Below are 21,965 nucleotides of genomic sequence, written 5' to 3'. Positions count from 1 at the left end.
TCCCTTGAAATCCGGCAGCACAGGCAGGTACTGAGGGAGGAGATGCCCTCTAGTGGGCCTGAGAGAGCAGCTTCACAGGGGAGAGCCACAAAACTAAATCTAATTTACCAAAAGGCATGTGTATAAACCCCTCAGAAGAGCAAGACTTACAAACACATCTCCAGAACACACTACAAATATGTCAGTTTGCAGCCACAGGGGCTTGATGTGACTGCAAACACCTACCACTGTATGCATTTTAGGTTTCTTTGTCTTTTATCACTATTCCTAGTCCAAAGTCTAATACACAATTAGAATTTACACAGTAGCTGCTAAAAATAACACTCATAACAGGAAAAGATCACTTAGATAGCAAGGGTGCGAGCCTAAAATGCCATTCAGTAAGGGTGGGATACACAGGAAATATATAACTTCAAGATACAAAAAATAAATCTGTCAGCCAACCTAACTGACATTAGATTTGGACAATTTAATAGCAGTAAGTGGAAAGCAGGAAGAGGTGATTTTTGAGCCAAGTTATACTGTGGCTGGAAACACACACTGCAGGTCTTGCCACTGTTGAAAAGCTGATAAAGTAGGTTAGAGGAAAATCTGGAACTGCTGAAGTATTTAAAAACGCTACCTATTTTAGCAACAAGAATTCAGAAAGGCATTTCCAAGTTTTGATACGGCCATAAGTTAACAATACTTATTACACAGACTCATACGTCAGTATTCATGATTGTAACTGTACCACCTCCATACCGATGAACAGAACTCTTCAAAATGTTTCATTTCCATTAGATTTTGTTAACTATCAGAGAACCGGCAGTGATTGTGAGTCCCTAAGAATAACTGAAGAAAAAAAATAAATCATGCTATATGAGAGTTCAAGGAGCTCAGGCAGGTCTACAGTTGAAAAAAAAAAAAAGTTCAAAGAGTGCTTGACTACACAGGGAGAATACACTCGAGAGGAGGACCCCACATTTAGAAGCCAGGAATAAAACACAACCCAGAAGCAGGAAGCTGGTGTTAAATAAGGAATATGCAGTTTTTTCTACACAAGAAAGATCCCTGTTCCAGTGATGGTGGCATCACCATCAGTGCTTAATAGTCAGATCAGATGATCATAATGGTGTTTCCATCTACATGCAAAGAGCAAAAGAACAGCATTCTATGTACAGCAGAATTAGAAAAGTATTCTAAAGTTTACAGCCTGTTTTTGCTCCACAGCAACCTCTTTCTGGTGAGCTTTTCCTTATTTTTTTATGGTACCCAAAGGACTTTCATAATCCTAACAGCTTCCCTGCAGACAATCTGCATTTGCTTTGAGATGGGTAACTCCCATCGCTCTTACCTACTAGAGGAGGTCTAGTCTTTCACAGGTTGTTGTGAAGGTGGACAAACAGAAGTCCTCTGCTCCTTAAACATCACTATACTTTTTCTGCCTTTCTGTATCGAGAGAAACTACAGAACCTGTAAATTTTCCATTGCCTTGTGAGTAAAAGGATACACACTCAAAAGCACTTTAAGAAAACAATTCTAGTTACACAAAGCTAGGAGGACCAACAGCTTTAATTTAGTACTCAATTTTTGTCTCTTGCAAAGTTAGCAGGAATCAACTGCAAGCTGTTTTAAGACTCTGCCTTTTCTGCCTGGTGTTCAGCTGTGTGGCTGCCACAGCAGGAACTGAGAGCATCTGATGTAGAAAGAACAATACACCAAGCTCCAGCCCCGTCTCTCTCTGCTTTACTATCATGCCAGAAGTAGTCTTCATGAAAAGCTAACAAAATTAAGTTTAATAAGCTATCTGTACTGGAAACTGCTTGAGAATGTATGGATTTACAAAATAGTACAGTAGCCCTAAAAATTGTTAACAGCAAAGGAAAGAAAAGCTACATTTAGGCTCAAGCAGCTAATATGCACAAGACAGGACAATCAAACTCCAAGAAGCTTGCAGGGATGGGAAAGGACCCTTTTCTATCCAGTTCTACCAAATAGCAGCACTAATCAGTTTGACAAGAACAGGTAAGGAGAGGATATGCCGTTTTGAAGGTAAGGGTGAAGAGGAAAAAAAAAAAGATATAGACTTCTAAATATAAAAGCCAGCTACTCCAAGGACAAGCCAACCTGGACAAGTTGTAAGAAGGTCAAAGCTAATTCTGGAAGCTGAAAACCAAAGCAGATACTGGAAAGAGAGCTGTAAACACGGATCATGGTATAGAATTGCAGTTGCTTGATTTTGATTTTCCTCTTTTGTTAACTCCTCCTAGTTTTCTCATGAAGACCTTAAACTTTTGCTTCACTGGAAAGCATCCGATTCCTCATCTAGGCTTACTTGGAGGCAAAGGCCACATCTTTTTTACTACACCTAACTTCCTCAAGAACAGTGAAAACAAGCCCAGTGGCACTGCAGATAACACCTGTCCCATGTCGCAGGGTGTGCATAGTTTCAGCATCGTGGCTTTTTTGCTTTTTGAGGGTGGGCAGAGGAGGAAAAAATCAGAACAGAGGTGTTTTTCACCAACTATGAGAATCAGTCTTGGAGCTAACACAACGCAAAGCATGATGTTTGGTGGGGAAAAAAAAAAAAAAAAAAAAAAAAAAAAAAAAAAAAAAAAAAAAAAAAAAAAAAAGGCTTCCACTGGCAGACCTAACCCAGTGCCTTTCTGGAAAAGCAGCAGAGGATGGAGAAACAGTCCTTGGATTTCAGAGCAATTCATATCAAAACGTGGAAAGGTCTGATTTTTCTAATATCTTAACTTGCCTTGATAATGTTGGAGAAGTCTATTCATCCTAACGTCCCACACCTTCACTGTGTTATCTGTGCCAGCCGCAGCAATGCACGTACCACTGGGATGAAAATCCGCATGATTCACAAACCTGTAATTGCAGTTAAATCCAATTGTTTAACATTCAACTCTTGCTAAAGATCAAAAAGGTCTTTTCGAGAAGGGAAGCTACGTCATGACGCATTGAACAATATGGAAAGGAGGAGTTAATGTGGAAGTTTTTATTGCTGAATTTCTCTTAAGACCTCGCTAATAAGCCCGAGTAGACTGCATGATTATATCTAAGCACAGTCTTCAATGTTTTGCATTACAAACTGTAGGAGCTGCAGACACAAGCCTCCTGAAATCTGATGGATCCAACTGTCACAACAACATTTTCAAGTGCTCATTTAATGTTTGCATAATATGTGTCTCCTATTAAATTAACAGGATTTCTAGAATGGTGTGTACAAGACTGAATGGATATTTTTCTTATATTACACTTCACACTTAACTACTTTCAAGATGGAACTCAACTGAATTTGTGCCTAAAATCATATAATGCCACTTGTAGAGGCTGAGACCAAGTTCCTCTCTGGACCTATATGCAATCAAGTTTTATTTTGCACACACAAGTACAGTAAAACCTTCAGAACCTTCACTGAAGAGCACCTTATAACTCCTCAAAGCCACGTAAGAACTTGGATAAAATAAATTATCCTTTGAGAGATCTTGTAACCAATGTGGGAGTTGAGGTATTTAAATTGGTTGTCTGGACAAACTATATTCTTAAAAGCACTGGATAAAATAACACTGTCTCAATTTGTCTTAATACCATTGTATACTGCCTGGAAAGAACACAACTTCGTACTTAGAAATTCAATGCAGCAAGAAACTAGGAAGAAACCAGTTCTCTAAGGACTTGTTTTGTGTTTCTGGAGAAATTAACTTTTGCTGTGGCTCAATATTTCTCATGAAAACAATCCCAATTCCACAGCTGTTTTTCCAAATACGAAGTGGTTTTTGGAATAACTTTGTTATTCAGAAATTTGAGGATGAAATAAAGCATCTGAGTACCAATCTGCCAGTACACTTCTGCTCTTAATTTACTTCAACTCAAGAGAAAAATAAAAAAGCTTAACATAGCTAGAAGAAAAAGAATTTAAGAATCTCCAAAAATAATCAAGCAACTAAGGCTTGACAGGCTGGACAGTTACTGAAATATAACCCTCAAGGTTGCAATCTGGAGAAGCCATAAATAGGTCAAATCAATTCTGAAAGTTCTTTTTGCATGTCATCCTCTGCTGGCTGCTTTTGTAATAGGTGCTAACAATTATTTAAGAGGTAGAAGCAATTGGCAGGACAAGAACCTCTGACTGCAGCCACAAAGCCAGGTGTACATTCACCAGGCATCCCCACTTCAGAAATCACAGGAAGGCTGGTCCTCCTGCCCCACCAGGTACTTACCCCCCATGCTCACAGAAGGAATGTATGCATTCTCTGCTGGTTTTATCCCACAGTTTGACAGTTTTATCATCGCTGGCTGACACTATCAATCGTCCATCAGGAGAGAATCTAAAACAAGAGTTATAGCAATTAAGAAGTGCCCCCAAACAAAAGGTGTAAGGGGTCAACTGGATTTGGCCAGCGGTCAAAGTACATTGGTAAACACACCTTGCTCTTCAAGAAGTTACACTGAATCAGTGGGCCTAAAGACTCAGTCACTGTAAGTTGAGGGGAAAACCAGCAAGCAATAAGCCCTCAAACTCCCCCTGATTCCACAAGCCCATTAAGTCTTGAGACTGACTTAAGATCTGTCCTCCTTGTTTCAATTTGAACATCTCGAGTTGTTTCCACGCCTTGACTCAAAACAATTCCTACCCTTGCCACAAGCATTCAGAGCAATATAATTGCTCCCAAGATAATAGCAGCAGCAGGACAAACTTCATCATTCGAGTGTCTTAGAAAAAGCATTAAGCTCTTACCTCAAAATTTCATATACAAGACAGATCAATATCTCTCTCCAGAGGGATACATTTTACAGGATCAGGACTTGAGTCCCTAACCAGAGATCATCATCCTCTATACTGGAAAAACAAAACATTCTTTCTGCTATACTGTGGGCATCTATAGGGTGTGTGTATATATATATATATATATATATAGTCACTGCCCCCGTCACATTGAAGAACTATAAGGAACTTTTCACCAACAGAGAAAACTATGGCTTTATCCTAGATGCATATATACATAAAAATTTCTCAGAACAACTGAGATGGACAACTGAAAACCAAATCTGAGATAGTTATCAGGAAATGATGTTTTTTATTACGATAGCACTTTCAGCCTTTTTCAAAGGAGCACAGGTGAGCATTTATAACTTCAGACATGACAAGTCTAAAAGTAACTAAGGTGAAATAATGATATTATAAATGTCTAATTTTGCTTCTGTTGGCAGCTTCAAGATGCAGAAGCCTCCATATGAGGTAGAAGCAAAACACAACAAATCATTAAGCAGGAAAGTCTCTGCTTGACAAAGATCACTGAAGAAACACAAAGTGGGTGCACAACTATTATCCTGAAGAGATCTCTCTTCAGGTTTGCAGTACGTTTCAGTCACTAGACACACCTGAATCACCCTGAACAGAAATGTGTTACACAAGACCATGATACTCAGTCTCTGCTTAGAGGGATAAATCCCCACCTTTATTTGTCAGAAAGCCCTTCTTACCTGGCACAGCGAACCCAGTTTATGTGTTGACTAAGTGAGAATAGAAACTTCTGCCTGTGAACTGTCCACACCTTGACTGTTTTGTCATCAGAAGCTGTAACTAAGGACTGGCCATCGCTGGAGAAATGAACACTTCTTACAGTTGCCGTATGAGCCTTGAAGACAGTAGATTCTCCTTTGCTACACAGAAGGAAAGAATACTTTAAAATTGCACAACAGGACAGCAAAGACATTATATACTTGAAAACACAAAGCTCCCATATGCTGAGCGTGCTATTAACCAGCATTTCTATGGGAACTGCATGGGCTTACATTAGGAAGAAAATGATCAACCCCAAACAAATTCACACTTCTTGAGCTTGCAACAAACTGGACATGAGAACCTGACAGAAAACAGGACGTCTCAAAGCTCACTTGCTGCAGAATACATAGCTAAAACCAGTTGATCCAGTTCAATACTGGAGCCCAATCCAACAGCAAACAACCCATGTTTCCTATAAAGGGGCAAAAATGCTATTGTTAAGTTTGTGTAACCATTTAAAAACAGCATTTATAGAAACATCAATATAAAAGATGATGCTGAGATTCTGTAATGTTACCAGGTCATTTGCTGCAAGGCAGGTGAGGAGGGAGGTGTTTTCATCATTCATCTAGACAGAGCCAAACAGGCAACCACCTCCCTATTACAGGCCATTCCTGTAAGAGTCCATACTCCAGCTGAACCCTTCTCATGTGGCATCACACAAGAAACAACAACTGAACTTGGCTTGCCTGGTGTTACACAGCTTTGAGCAAGCTACCCTTAACTGAGCCAGGCAAGACAGAAGATAAGGTGTTACTTCTTTACCCATCATTTCCAAACACATGCAAGAGGCATTCTTCTGGCAAATAAACACAAGACATATTTAGACATCCAAAGCACAATATATTTAGAGATCCAACAGGTATATGGGACTCTTAGTCCAAAATACATCTCCAGCATGTACTGTACTATCAGGAGCTCCATATTCACAGGCAGAAAAGAACAACAGAAAGACACTGATGTTTCCTCCCTTCTCCATTAGGATTTAACAGGTTTTATACTGAGGCTAAATCTGTAAAGGCCAAAAATCAAAATACTATATCTCTTCCAGTAATATTCCCTCCCTCCTCAGAAAAGGTCAGAGCTGCCTAGTTTTATTTAATCCTTTAGTTGCCAGAAGGCAAAGAACAATAAAGGTTACTTCTAAGGAAAGTTTTTCTTTCTGTCCAAAGCCATAGAACATCCTCAAGACTAACAAAAACTCATGCAGAAACATGAAATCGCAAAATTCTGACAGCACGGCTTATCAAAAAAAATCCCAAAGACAAAAATCCACACACCAGTGTAACATTAACTCCTTCAGTAACATATCGCCCCTGAAAGGGACTGCAAGTTTTCAGATTCTTTGGAAATAAAGTCCTGGCCCACAAACAGACTATGGAGGAGCTTCTCCCTTCCCTTTTAATGACAGCGCAAACCTAGCAAGCTGGAGGTCTCAAACCTAGTTCAACCTCAGTGCTCTTTTTTTGTTCTACCTAGAGAAGGTAAACTGACAAAGAACACTGAGTAAACACAGACTAAAGGTGTCACACACTGAGGTATTGACAACTGCCACAACAGTAACAACTCCCTTTCCACACTCACCCTTTTCTGACGTGACCACCGTAGGTACAACTTACACCACGGAGCTCACATCTCTAAGCAACCAAGGTAGAATCACCCAACATATCATTTAAGTTCAGTTTTTCCTATCACATCCTGGCCCTTTCTTAAAATTTATGGTTTGGCTTCTGAGAAATCTAACAAGTTTAGACTGCAATTTATTTTCACCATTCTGTGGCAGCAACACAGCTCTGGAGATGGCAAAATGACACTGTTAATCTCTTTACAGGAGACTGATGAACAGTACGGTTAAGTTTCAATCATAATCCACCTTGTGCCTTTTAATAACATATGCTGACACATCATTGGATAATTTCTTCCAGGAAAGCTTTACTAAACTGAAATTAACTATAACTGAAGTTACAAGTTGCATATTTTGCTTTTATTTCACTATAAATTAAGTTTTAACTTTATGCAATTTCTATCATATCTACTGTTTAGTCACTCCACCATTATGTGGTTCTGTAGCTAAAGGATAAAATGGAATTTGCCCAAGAAGCAGGGCCTATACTTTTGTCACATGTGACTAATAGCATATCTGCCCCAGATGCATAACTCAATCTGAATACGAAATGAGTGCTAGGAATTTACATTTCCAAGAGTTCAGGCATTCTGACAGTTTCAGGTGAGTGTCACGATGATTAATGGGTAGGGGGAAAACAGGGACATCAATCTAGTTTAACTTAGAGCAGGGTATTACTCTAGCAAACATTATCACAGAATTTTAAAAGTCACTTTCAGAACCTATCAGTTCTATGACAGAGGTTACTTATGGTTTAATAGATCATCAAATAAAGCTTCCAATGGGTAATCATAAGCAGAATAACTCAAAAAAAAAATAAACAACTAGAATAAACAAGCTTTCCCAGGTACCTGAAGTGCCATGTTTATCTTGGAGTTGGGGTATGTTTTTTGCATGGTTTGGGTTTGTTTGTTTCTTTTAAAATCCTTTTTATTTGCCACCATAAGCACCAGGTCTGTTTCTGGACACAATCTTTTAGTCTTTGATAGTAGCAATTTACAACCTCTCGCAAGCAAAGGAACCTCAAATACCTTTACATGTTCCTGACCGTTCAGAAAAAGCAATTAACTGTTTCATGTGGCAACCAGGAGACCAGAGGAAACCCTGACAGCTGCTTTTATGCATCTCAGCTGCAAAAAGCTACTTGTTACTTGCAGCAAGTTTTCAAGCAGAAGTTCTGCAGCTCTCTCCTGTTTGTGTCATATTTCAACAAAGTGTTCCTTGCTGAAGACATATCCCTTAACGCATCGCAGAGTGAAACCACAGAAGTTATGAGGTCTCTCAGCCAAGGATTGCCAAGGACTTGCCAAGTGTTAATGAGTTAAGGCAACTAAACCCTCTACTCAAAAATGGAGTGATTCATTAAGATGGCTAAGGTAGTGAAAGGGCATGTAAATTCTTGTTAATCACATGCAAGCTCACAAAAAAAGTCACTACACAAAAGTAGGAAAGGAAGGGGAAGAAAAATCCAACACCACACCATGGATGAGTTATGTTAGCATCTTGTTATATTAACATAGGAAATTTATACCGAGTTTAAGCTTTGCAAAGGATTTTAGTTTTGTTTCCAACGCAATTTCAAGAGCAAATTACCTCTCCTCTCTCACAGGTGCCACATAAAAGGGTTCTTCTTTCCTTCAAACAGATCCCAGTCCCATAGCTGGAGAACTGCTATCAAGAAGCAAAGGGAAATTCCAAATCCACATTTAAAACACAAAAAGAGAGACAAAAGGGAAGAGATACTTACGCACTGGGAATCCATAAACGGACTGTTTTGTCTCTGGAGCCTGAAGCCACCAGGTGACCAGAAGGTGAAAACTGAACACACATCACTGCATCTTTGTGGCCCACAAAGCGATAGGCTCTCATCTGAGGTTTCATACTCCAGATCATCAGGCATGAGTCCATAGAGCCACTTGCTGAAATAATTTTAAAAAAACAAAACAAACTTGCTTTAATTCTCCTCCAATTACATTGAAACTACATTTCACACCCAATTCACCATCACAGCTTCCAGCAATCTCAAGCACATTGTCCTTTAAGCTTCACCAATATCATGCATACTTATATTTCATTAGTAATTCGAACAAAACAAAAGAAAGTTATGCATTGGTTTGAGCTGACAGTTTCAGTTCCAAGAATCAGTTCACACAACAGCTGCAGAGACAAAAAGCCACACGAGTTACAAAACTTCTTCCAAATAAATATACACTAAGGAACCACTGAAAAGGTTTGTGAATGAAGGTTCTCTCATCGCTTTTTTATTGGGAAGCAGAGGCAGCTATGGGCTGCAGCAGGTTAAATATCAAGTAACACACTACAGATTAAGCAGAGAAGCCCTGTGAGTTGGTGACTTAAAGGCAACCCACTTACATCTCCCTCCACCACCTCTCCCTCGTTGCAAAACATTGATCAAAGCCAGCTCAGCATTTCTTAACAATATATGAAAAATTCCAGCTTGCAACGCAAATTTGAGCAGTGTTTAGTTTGCTAATAGTAGGAGAAGCCAGCAGGACTTGAGAGTAGTCATGAGAGGCTTGAAGGAAATATGGATGGAGCTGGGGTCCCCTCCATCTACTCACACCAACTCTTTCACTCATGCCCACTTCCATACTGTCCTGTGGGAATAAAAAACAACCAACCAACAACTACCACAACTTGTCTTTACGCTTGGGCTTCTTAGAAAAGGGTGGAAGAGGGCAAAGGCATGCTCCAAAGAAAAGAAAGGAGAGAAAGGGCTGGAGGGCAACCCCAGAGGTCAAAGACTTTACTTACAGGAAAGCAGCTATCCCCCAGGACAGATGCTGCTTTTTCAGGATCTCTCTCAGCAGGAGGAGGAAAGAGACTTAAGTAGAAGGCAGAGTTCAGGTCCACATTACATCCACACCCAGAGCACAACTGACAACTCCTCTCCACCACACTGAACTTCACACAAGCTACACCCCCCTCCCTATCTGACAGGAGCCGTATCAGTCCCCACCAAGAATACCAGGCAACAAAAATGCCAGAGTAAATTCCACTTCAGTCAAGAACTCCCTTGCTTGGGTCCCATCATCACCTCTGTGCAGTGAAAACTGAAGAGCTGCTCATCCCCTATAGCCCCCCCATACTGCATGGAGTCTGTAGGACTGGGACCCTAGTGGTCTGTAAAAGAGCCTGTGGCAACTTAAAGTCTCAGTAACAGTAAAAATACCCCTTCAAATAAATTTTAATGCCTAAATAGCAGAAAATTCTATATTTGCCGTGGAAAACCTACAAAATACACGCATCTCAGCCTGCCAACAAACCCAAGCTGCATCTCTATCTCTCTACCAAGTGCCAAGTGGGACATATCTCCAGGGAGACCTTAAGATGTTCCTAGAAAAAAAGATCAGTTTGATGGTAGGTTCTGACATGGTGGTATCATTATTACAAGATGATTTCAGTTCATTAGTGTTATGGCAAAATATCAAATAGATTTTGCTGGAAGTGTCCTTATACTTCACAGTCATTTCAACACAAAAATATAATAGTCATCTCTTCTGATATTGATTTGGGATTAATATATGCCCATTTCAAACAGGATCATTCATTATGCATGTCCCCTAAGGGGAAACCAAAAACTTTACATATTTGCCAGTTTAATTGTTGTTTTTGTTTGGTTTTGTATTTCATACAAGCAACATCTTTCCTTAGGGATATTAAAATTTAAGGGGAGACAACTGCGCAGAAGTAGATTGAGCTCATGGCATAGCATAAAGAGATTTGAATGCTAGTCGTAACTATACTGTCGTTGTCTGGCAAAGATATTAAGCTGCAATATCACAGCTTACCCAGGACTAATGTTTAAAAAATTAAGAAAAATAATGCTCTGACATCTCAATAAAGCACTTTAGAATGATACTGCTTATATGCAATTTGTTGGCAATAACTGTTATCCTTACTGGATTGGGGAAGCAATCTAATGGAATAAAGAGTGAGTCCTCTAGGCTTGGTTGTTTTAGTTTTGGGGGCCAAATGGGGAACAAGAACTTTCAAATCTCGTAAGTCAAGACCACACAACAGACTCAACAGTACCTGGAAAAGAAAAATTCTTAGAAGTTGTTCCCTTTCTTATCTGATCTCATTTAGTAAATATATCAACTATTTCATGGTCTACATGGAGGCAGCAAGGGTCCCTGTACTACTTACGAAAGGCCAATCAAAAGCAATGCTAAATTACCTTCAGAGCACCCTCACACAACAGGGATCTGCGCTGACTGAATGGAGTTTTAGGGATACAGAAACAAAGTTACCAACACAGAGGAGAGTGAATGCTTTCTCTGCAATCAAAGACATGGGAATTGTAAAAGAAAAGATACCAGAGAGCAATAAAAACAGGAGCAGGGAGGGGGTGGTGGTGCAGACCCCAGTCCACATAGCAATGTCAACAGGAGCCAACATTGCTCTTCCTTGAGTTACAAGGGCAGTGGGCCCAACATTGTCCCAACTCAGTGCGCTTGCAACAAAAACAATCTGGCACTTTCTGACTTTCCCTGCTGGGGCAGTGTGTGAAGACAAGCTGGCACCTTCTTGTCCCAGTGCATGTACAGTGAGTTGGGGCAATTAGGGACTCCCTAATTGCACCTGGAACTCCTGTTGCCTGGGAAATGTACCTGAGACTCCTCCTGCCTGCAACACAAGCCCACTCTGAAAGTTGCCAAGATCAGTGGACAAGAACTGTGGCCACAATGGAAAAGTACTGACCAAATCAATCATCTTACAACCCTATAAAAATCGATCCTAAAGCGAGGCCCTCTGGAGCTCTCTGGGATCTAAGCAGGTTGCTACCCCCTACTTCACAACGTGATTCAGACTGTTCGCTGATAGAAGCTGACATGGGGATAAGAGTTAGGAGTTTCAGATCATCAGCTGACAGAAACTGACGAAGGAAACAGAATGAGTATAGATCTATTTCAATCATTTGGTACCAAATCTGCAGAAAAGAAACACCTGATTTGTAGATAAACCTCTACATCTATTTGTGTGTGTGTTTGTACAATTTGATTTAGGAAACTGTCATAAAACTCATGTTTGTGTGTGTGAGATTTGACTCTCACAAGTCTCAGGTGAGCCGTGCCATTTTCAAATCTTTAACTAAGCCACTGTGATGATCACAGCAAATTTTATTAAATTACTGTGATAACTGGCTGATGATTGTTGTTAAAAATCATACAATCTAATTCTGTGTTAATGTATCTTAAATTGCTGCTACCTCAAAGTCGCGTAGGATCCTAAACTGACATTCACAACAGGAGGGGGTCCAAAACAGTGTGATTCATTTTCGTTTCCTTGGAGTTTCCAGAGCGTTGCGTAGGTTTCAAGATCCAGAACAGTATGAGTACCTGCTAGGCTGCTGTGTTTCTATTTATTCATGCCTACTGTGCCACTGCCTACCAGATATATTGCCTCAAACTATGATTTCTGCAAGCCAAAGCCACATCCACCGTGCTACAAAGACTGAATGGTGACTTCACTAAGACCCCAAAACCCTCCTGGTTCCTACTCATTGCACACACAGTGAATTACTGAATAGCAACTGTGACACATGCCTTGCCATAATCACAGGTAACTGTCTAAAGGGGAGATATGGAAGATGGAGAAAAAAAAAACCATAAGGTTGAGTTTGTTGATGTAAGGTTAAGTTGACTGCGTGGTAAAGCAAGGTATATGAAACAATACGTGACAGTAGATGCCCCTAAAGCTCTAGCAGGATGCATAAAATCTAACACATCTATGGTTCAACAACAGGATTTTTTTTTCAAAGCACACAGAATTGTTCATCCTGAAATTCTCCACATTTTTTTCATGAAAATAAGTTCTTTGTGCTTGTAGAGCTCAGTATGTACACTGCTCCCTCCATTTACCTAAAGGAGAGAAGCTCGCTCTTTATCATCTGGCTGTCAGAGCACAGAGAGCTTACCCAACTGTTTCTTATTGAGACTGAAGTCCACGCTAGTGACAGCATCTCTGTGGCCTTTGAAGTGTCGCTCCAGGGATGGATCTTCCTAAAAGACAAGAATGTTCAGACACTATAGCTAAGAATCATCTTTGCACAATGAAACCATTTTGTTTCTACAACAAGTGAACCAAGCCACATATTTATACCAGAAAAACTGGATAGAGATACAAACATCGGGCAACAGAAAATGTATCAAAAAACTCGAAAAGCAGCCAGTTATCCAAGCTGATAACCACCCTGGATCCTGAGTAGCTTGCACAAATCATTCATGTATTTTAACAACATGCTGTTGGTGCAGAGACCCCAAAGCTGACTTTGGGACAGATCAGTCATGTTGATGATCACCTGAGCAGGCCATCAAGCTCAGCTTTGCTCTGAGACTTGCCACTTGCTCCTCTCAGCCTGGGTAGTCAAGAGGTCACTGTTTGCACAGGAAGGACAAATTTGCAAGACCTACAACACCTATTAAAATAGGCAGGTAGAATCAGAACTGCAGCAAAACAGACTGACCCACTACCCTTCACCTACAGCTGGAGAGTAGAGCACATCCCTACACAGCACCTCACTACAAAGACAAAACAAATCCTGAGGTAAGGGCTGAGAGGACCATTACAAGGGGTTATAACACTTGAAAATTCTCCAGAGTTCAGAACAGGCTGATTAGCCTTCAGTCCCTGTTCTCACACTCACACAGCATTCTGCCTCCCGGACAACCTCCCACTGCTGCCTACCTGCTCCCCCAAACCCCAAGCATCAGCCAGCTCCCCTGTCACCCAGATGACCACAGCACACGCCGAGGCTGCAACCTGCTCCCCTTCAGGACTTGACCACAGCTCCCAGCCTGCTGAAACAAGCGGCAGCACCCCAGGACCCGGAGCTGCCCACCCCAGCAGCACTGAACTCCCCTCCCCAAGCCCAGCTCTGCCTCCAACTCCTCCCAAGCCCCAACTGCATGAGACCACCGCACAGCCCAAACCCAGGGAAGCCCCCACTGCACAGCGCACCCCCAGCAGCAGAAAGCCCTCCCCAAACCTCCCAAGCTGCCTCCCCACCACCCCCCAAGCCCTTCCCTGCACGGCCCAGCCCAGCAGCACCAGGCCTCCCTCCCTCCATCCTCCAAACCACCAGGGCCATCCCCCCCTCGCCAACCCTGCACCGTGCTCCCCCAGAACAGCTCCAAGGGCCACACTCCATCAACCCCCAAGCCCAAGGAACATCCCCCCAAAAGTGCCAGAGCCCCTCAGCACCCCCCCAGCCTCAGAGGCCACGGCCCCCACTACAGCACCCTCCCCAACCCGACCCCGGCGGGGCCCCTCTCAGCGCCGCTACACCCCTGAGCCACAGCAGACCCCCACCCGGCTCCCCAGACCCTCTCCTCTCCCAGCCCCACTGAACCCCCGGCGCTGCCGCCCCCTCACCAGGCAGCGGGCGGCCATGACAGCCCCGCGCACCGCAGCTCCCTTCCCGCGCCGCCCGCGCCCCGCACCAACGGTTCCGTTCTTAAAGGGGCCGCGGCGCCGGGCCGGAAGGGGCGGGCAGGGGCACTTCCGGCGGCGGGCGGGGCCTGTCCACTGAGGGAGCCGCCATTACAGGCACGGGAGCCGTTAAAGTCAGTTCCTCCGAGCACAGCTGGACCTGAGGTCCCTCACCGCTGTGAGGAGATTCCCCCGCCGCTACATCAATCCGTCTTTACAGTCTGAAAGCGTGTTAGCTTTAGTTTTTGATTAAGTAAAACAAGCTAAAGGAGGGCCCGGGGTGTGAGGCCTGTGCTGTTGAAGCTCAGAGCTGCCTGTGAGGGAGAAGGATACCCCTGGACAACGTTAAAGTCAGTTCCTCCGAGCACAGCTGGTCCTGAGGGCCCTCACCGCTGTGAGGAGATTCCTCCGCCGCTACATCAATCAGTCTTTGCAGTCTGAAAGCGTATTAGCTTTAGAAATACATAGGATTCACGTCACACGCTGCCACGGTAGTGAAATTTGACTGGAGACTAGTTCCTGATTAAGTAAAACAAGCTAAAGGAGGGCCCGGGGTGTGAGGCCTGTGCTGTGTGAAGCTCAGAGGTGCCCGTGAGGGGCGAAGGACACCCCTGGACAGCTGAGAGAACAGCAGTGTCCAGGCCCTTCTGACCCAGCTGTGAAACCCTCCCAGCATCTTGAAGTAACTCCCAGCAAAACCAGCTCCAGGGGCGTCTGCATCAATAGACAAGCAGCAAGAATGCGGCAGAGAGAGTCACTTTGCAAAGTTTCCCTATGATTAAGTGATGAGTCACATCGTGTTGCACCTGAACGCTTGAAGGGTGTAAGATCACAGCATAAAAACGCGTTTGGGGTGCTGGGACACCTCACGCGCATGAATAACTATCTACCATTGTAATTTTAGCCTTTATGCCCTGGTCTCTCTCCTCGGTCAGCACAGGCCAGTTGCAAATTTTGATAACATCGACTATTGCCCGCGCCGTGAATAACTATCTACCATTGTAATTTTAGACGTTATGTCCTGGCCTCTCTCCTCAGTCAGCACAGACCAGTTGCAAGTTTTGATAACATCGACTATTGCCCACGCCATGTACCTGAACGCTTGAAGGGTGTAAGATCACAGCATAAAAACGCATTTGGGGTGCTGGGACACCTCAAGCATGAATAACTATCTACCATTGTAATTTTAGACTTTATGTCCTGGTCTCTCTCCTCGGTCAGCACAGGCCAGTTGCAAATTTTGATAACATCGACTATTGCCCGCGCCGCTGCCAAAATGGCATTTTCCATCCTGTTGCACCTCTCCCCAGCATGGCTCCTACCACATCGGCAAGAAATGTGTTTCCTAACTTTGTGCTGAAGTCCAAAAAGAGCAGAACTGTACGTAGTTCTCCTGCCTGTATTTTACAGGCCCATTTTCAGGCTGTCAAACGTTGCGTTCCTTCCTCATCATCCTCTGGGCAGGAGATGGTCCTGGTCGTGTCAAGAATGCGGCAGAGAGAGTCACTTTGCAAAGTTTCCCTATGATTAAGTGATGAGTCACATCGTGTTGCACCTGAACGCTTGAAGGGTGTAAGATCACAGCATAAAAACGCGTTTGGGGTGCTGGGACACCTCACGCGCATGAATAACTATCTACCATTGTAATTTTAGACGTTATGTCCTGGCCTCTCTCCTCAGTCAGCACAGACCAGTTGCAAGTTTTGATAACATCGACTATTGCCCACGCCACTGCCAAAATGGCATTTTCCATCCTGTTGCGCCTCTCCCCAGCATGGCTCCTACCACATCGGCAGGAAATGTGTTTCCTAACTTTGTGCTGAAGTCCAAGAAGAGCAGAACTGCACATAGTTCTCCTGCCTGTATTTTACAGGCCCATTTTCAGGCTGTCAAACATTGCGTTCCTTCCTCATAATCCTCTGGGCAGGAGATGTTCCTGGTCACACTACCTGAATCACTCCTGCTTTGTTCATAAATGCAGAGCACACACTTGTTTGAAGGCCTTGTGACTTCTTTTTGAGGGAGCTTGTTCTACTACATGAAATTGGTTTAAAATGAAATTGGGTTAAAATTGAAATGGATTTTTCTCCAGTTAAGGAACTGGCAGCTTCATCCAACACACCAGGAATCCTTCATGTTTTGTTCCAGAGCTACCAAACTACTTCAAATTTACACAGGTCTGGCTTTGCTGTTGAAACCTGCCTGTTATGGTGTAGGGGAGTGGATGGGCTCTAACACGGTGCTTCTGGGGAGTCAGGAATCCTTCATGTTTTGTTCCAGAGCTACCAAACTACTTCAAATTTACACAGGTCTGGCTTTGCTGTTGAAACCTGCCTGTTATGGTGTAGGGGAGTGGATGGGCTCTAACACGGTGCTTCTGGGGAGTATAGCCAAGCAATAAGGATCTTTACAAGACACGTTTCAAGCTGCACTGAGGTTGGACCAGAAATTACTTTTGCTGCCATTCCTAGTTGATAGCAAGAAAGGGAGAGTTTTCCCTAATGTGAATCAGCCCAAGCAACCAAGCTTTCCAGTTCTCAGAAAAAGAATATATTTTGTTTAAATGCCTATTTGTGCCTTTTACAGCTGGTTTGCTTTTTCATCTTTAAGATTAGTATTTCTAACTGAAAAGCTGTTTCATGAAGGGTTAAAAACCATTCTCTTTCCTAAGGAAAAGCAGAGCCAAGTGGAACAGCTGAAAATTTCAAACCTTTTCCTTATCTGCCAGGACATTTTGCTTTGAGCAACGTCCAAACACACCTCTCCCACCACCAGCTGCAACTTCTTTCCCCCCTAAATTAGCCAACAGCATCAAACTGGTCTCAGCGTGTGCTGGCTGCACTCACAGCAGTTGTGATTGTTCCCTGGGGACGCCGTGTGCACCTCCCAGCACCTCCACACCAGATTCCAGTGAGTGGGAAAAAGACCCAAATCCCTGCTGAGGTTGACATCGGTGCGAGGCCCCACAGTCACTGCCTACATGTTGTCTCTTGAGCCTACTGACGTCTCTCATGGCCACAGCAAACCAATACTGGTGTGATCCAGGCTGCCATGGAGCTGTAAACACAATCCCATCAATTGTGCTTCTCAGGGAAGCCATCCCTCCTTCTCCCTCCTGCACTGCCATCCCGTGGCCGACAGTCTGCTGGTTCAAGAGTGTTTGTCTGTGAAAAGCTCTCCCTTTCTCCTGGCCTTTGAGTTACTGGGTCTGAAGAGATAACATACCTCCCTCAGACATGGCCCCTTCTGCCCACATCCCTATGGGTCTTGGATTTATAAATCTGAAGCAGTGTTCCAGCATCGCTTAAGCTGTTCCTCATGAAATTCTTTGGCATTTGACTATTAGCTTTTCTTTCTCTGCAAGGAAATAAACCAGAACACAGAAAAGATATGCCCGAGGTGCTGAAGAAGCCTTGTAAAAGCCATTTCAGAGAAATACTAGGTCAGAAACACAGTGTGGTTGCACTCCCACTTAAGAAGGCAGGAAATGGGAACTTTTGCTTTTATTGAAAGATTCTACCACCCCCAAAAAAAAATCCAACCCACCTTCTAGATGAGTAGCAGCATCTGTAGTGGACATGGAAGGCTACTCCACTTAGCAATTCTTCAGCCCTGGGGTGCCACTGCGCAACACCAACAGCCAGAGCAAACAGCAGCCCGTTGGTGAGCATTCACACCCGCAGCAGCCCAGAACAAATGTCAAAAGGCTACTTCACTTACCAGTTCTTCAGCCCTGGGGTGCCACTGCGCAACACCAACAGCCAGAGCAAACAGCAGCCCGTTGGTGAGCATTCACACCCGCAGCAGCCCAGAACAAATGTCAAAAGAATTAAAGAATATTCATGCCAAGGTCTTTGAGGAACAAAAAGGCCCTGAGGAGCAATGGCCGCACGTCAGGTCCTGTGGTGGAGAGGACAAGGTCTCCAGATAGCCCAGCTCAGCCAGGGCAGCACTGGTGAGGCTCTGTCCCAGCATCTGAATGTCTTTGTGACATTATCTGCCCTGGGTTTGGGCAGGATGGGATTTTTCCATCCCTCAGAAATCGTGGTCCCGGAAGCCAGCTTCCTCCCAACGCCCCAGCCAGGGAGAAGGACCTCAGCCCATGTGCTGCCACGGGCAGTACCTGGTGTCACCACCGGCTGAAGAGACACGGCCAGGAATGTGACTCCTGCTTTTCTCCAAATGACCACCTGAGGGCAGGCTGAGGCCTCGTCCAGCCTGCAGTTTTCCGAAGATAAAGAAATAAGGCGGAAAATTGGATAAAATGCAACGTGATTTCATTGAAGATGAATCATGGCAAACTAACAGGCTTCTTCATTAAGACTACAATAACTCTGGGGGAAAAAAGCGTTGAAGATTGCAACGTGATTTCATTGAAGATGAATCATGCCAAACTAATCGGCTTCTTCATTAAAACTACCATAACTCTGGGGGGAAAAAAGCGTTGAAGAGCCTCTTTCAAACACCACTTCCTACCTTGCAACTTAGACAATATATAGTAATTCTCAGCAAGTCCTTCCCTGGGGTTATTTGTGTGACCAGGAAGTGACCAGAAGCCCCAGGATCTGCCACCTCTATCATCAGGGCAGTTGCCAGCCCTGCCACGGCTGCAGCCCCGCACGCTGCAAGGCAGCACGTGGCCACGGGCAGCAAAGCTATTGCAGAGCATCAGACCCACCCAGAATTCAGGTGGGTCGTTCTTGCGTGAAATTACAGTTAACCTTTGACTTCAAGCTCAATTCAGAAAGCCCTGAACTTCTTGCTAGAGTGAGTTGGGCTAAGTTTAGCAACTAACTTGAATGTTTACCACTTCTGTATTGCAACCCTGCGTCCTCACGTGTCCTGTTAATATTTAACCTGCTGAGCACACCAATCTTGATACATACTTTTGCAGTTTTAAGAATATGCCAACTGGGGGACAGTATGCTAGGCTGCAGAAAGCCACGATGAGATTGTTTTCCTGGAAAAGCTGAGGTTCTCAACGAAGAGGAAGAAGTATTTGTCTTCTACAGAGGAAGCACCAAGAGATGTGGAGTTGGTCAAGGCAACACTCAGGAGCTAAGATGGAACCAGCAACCACAGCCAGGTCTCCCAGTTGCTAGCAGCCCTCTCAGAACAAGTTTTACATCAGCTGAAGATGTAGCTTGCTGCCACATCAGTGATTTTCTCTCTTACTAGTGATTTTGCCCTCCCATGAGTGCCAAACCCATTTATTTATAGCACACTTTTTTTTTCTCCCACCTGCCTTTGTGCTTATTTTCCCTTCTTACCGATTTAAGAAAAGGATGGGAGAAAAAAAAATCATCTTTTCCTCAAGTAAAATCTCTCTCAGTGACTTAAATGCAAATTTGTTCAAGCACCTTCAGAGAGCTTTGATCCTTCGTGAGTTAAGAGGGGAAAGGGGAGGGGAGCAGACTATCAGAGCAGATCTTTGCTGCTGCGTAACAACTAGGCAATGGAGCAAAAGCTACCAGAGTTTAAAGAGGAACCTCAGCCAAAGGTCACCTGGCTGTCCTAGGTGCTTGTTATCAGAGCCTTGAAAAGAGGGAAGAAGGTGACATGAGCTGATTATAGCAACAAGTGGAAAAGGCTGATGGTCATGGGGAGCCCATCACCCCTCCCCAGCACTCGGCATGCAGGAGTGCTCTGCTGTTGGAAAGCAAAGGGTCAGCAGAGCCCGGGCTCTGGAGCTGCTCGAGCCACTAAGAGGAAATTTGTCTGTCTGTGAAGCATGTGCTGGGCAGAGAGCAAGAAAGCACCCTGTTAATTGCAAGACTGTATTTTATTTGCTGCCTTGTCTTTGCAAGTGATTTGAACTACTTTCACTGCTCACCCATATAGCTGAAGTGGTGAGTGGAAAGGTGCCAAGGGGACAGAGAAATACTGTCACCAGGACATATCCGGGAGGGCCAGGGGAATGTACTGCTACTCTCTGTGAAAAGGTGTATATTTCTTCAGCCTTCCAAGAGAGGTGGAGGGAAGGGAGCTCGTAGATGCTTACAGTTTCCAGAACTGGCCTAAAGGAGGAGAAGGATTCAGAGTGAAAAATCCTGGCAAGCTGGATCCAGCCAGAATCCCATCAGCAGCTTTCTGGGCATCTAAGAAGTTGTCTCTGACCACTTAGGTTGGTTTTATCTCCCAATACAGGTGGCCCCAGCTCTGCTGATCTTGCTGCCCAAGGACAGGCAGCTGCTTTCAGTCCCTGAACTTTCTCTGCTGTTGCCTGCAGGGGTGAGTGGAGTTCAGACTTGGCTGAACTCACGATTGCGTCAACCCAGAACCAAAGTGCACAGGGACGGGCACGAGGAGAACGATAGCTGAGTTCACAAGAGCGAAGCTGAGACCTTTGGGACATGGAGCTCCCCGGCATCCGCACCCGGCGGGGGCGTTGCTGCACAGAGCCTGGCACTGGGGCAGGCCTGCCCAGAGCAGGTAATGCTGCACAGCTCAGCACCACCCACCTGATAAACCAGAATGGTATTATCAGCCAGAACAGTGCTAGAGGAGTAAGCTTCAAGTTCTTAATCTCTCACCATTGGGCTGCTTTCCAGTCAACGTTGATCACTGGCCTGGCCCACATTTGGTCTTCATTTTTAAGCCTATAATCTTGTTGAAAATCTTTGTCCTAAAATATCCGAAGTCCTCACTCTGCAGATAGAGGGTGTCAGTCTGCCCCTGCTAACGGTATCGAGTTTCTATGCAAAGTGTTACATGGGAAGAGCCAAAAGGATCCACGCCCAGCCATGCAGAGAGAAGAGTGGGCAGGAGGACACAGATCTTTCTAGAGAAACTCTTCTTGACAGTATTGAGTTTGGTCAGCACAGGCAAGCACGCAACCGTCTGGTCCTTCTTCTAAAGCTCTATGCTCCCTCACACCTCCTGAAGGCCCAGGATGGCCACCTGCTCTCCTCTCCACACCACTCATCCCTGCTGCGGAGGGGAATGGCAGATCAACAAGATCAGGACTGACCACAGAACAAAACCAAGTGTCTGTTGCATTTGCTGCCTTTACATCCTGAAGGGAAGGATGAATCTTTTTGCAAAAAGTCAGAGCAGCCCTGGTTCAAACCAGCATTAACTCTATAGCATCCAGCTAACCACGTCCACTGCAGCTTCCTTCTCCTGTCTGAGCAACCTTGTAGAGTTGCAGGGTCAGGAAGTGGTGGGGGGTGGCTGTGCCTGCAGGTGTATGGGGTCCAAAGATGTGGGGACATGCTTTGGCAATTAGTTGCTTTACCTTGGCAAGTATGGACTTGCTGTGAGCAGACAGCTGCGTGTCCTGTGGTGGAGCTGGTGTGAACACCTTCTACACCCCAGGAGCAG

The 21,965-nt window shown here is 44.2% G+C and overlaps 1 protein-coding gene across 3 annotated transcripts in view; it reads right to left on the bottom strand.

Moving 5' to 3' along the window:
* Positions 1–21,929, bottom strand: part of POC1A (POC1 centriolar protein A) — a 66,803-nt gene extending 44,874 nt beyond the window's left edge. The window contains exons 1-6 of one of the 3 annotated variants that reach the window (XM_014959454.1): positions 21,880–21,929; positions 13,129–13,213; positions 8,935–9,106; positions 5,482–5,661; positions 4,218–4,325; positions 2,747–2,862 (exon numbers count right to left, since the gene is read on the bottom strand). In XM_014959454.1, the coding sequence (XP_014814940.1) occupies positions 2,747–2,862; positions 4,218–4,325; positions 5,482–5,661; positions 8,935–9,095 (565 nt within the window). In that variant the 5' untranslated portion in view covers positions 9,096–9,106; positions 13,129–13,213; positions 21,880–21,929. Of the gene's footprint in view, positions 1–2,746; positions 2,863–4,217; positions 4,326–5,481; positions 5,662–8,934; positions 9,107–13,128; positions 13,214–14,585; positions 14,686–21,879 lie in introns of those variants that run through there. The other 2 variants (XM_014959452.1, XM_014959453.1) reach the window with 2 other exon arrangements.
* Positions 21,930–21,965: the final 36 nt, after the last annotated feature.

Source organism: Calidris pugnax, unplaced genomic scaffold, assembly GCF_001431845.1.
Source record: "Calidris pugnax isolate Ruff unplaced genomic scaffold, ASM143184v1 scaffold407, whole genome shotgun sequence".
In the NCBI taxonomy this organism is placed as follows: Eukaryota; Metazoa; Chordata; class Aves; order Charadriiformes; family Scolopacidae; genus Calidris; species Calidris pugnax.
Note: the sequence above shows the minus strand (reverse complement) of the source record. Positions and strands in the feature narration are given on the sequence as shown.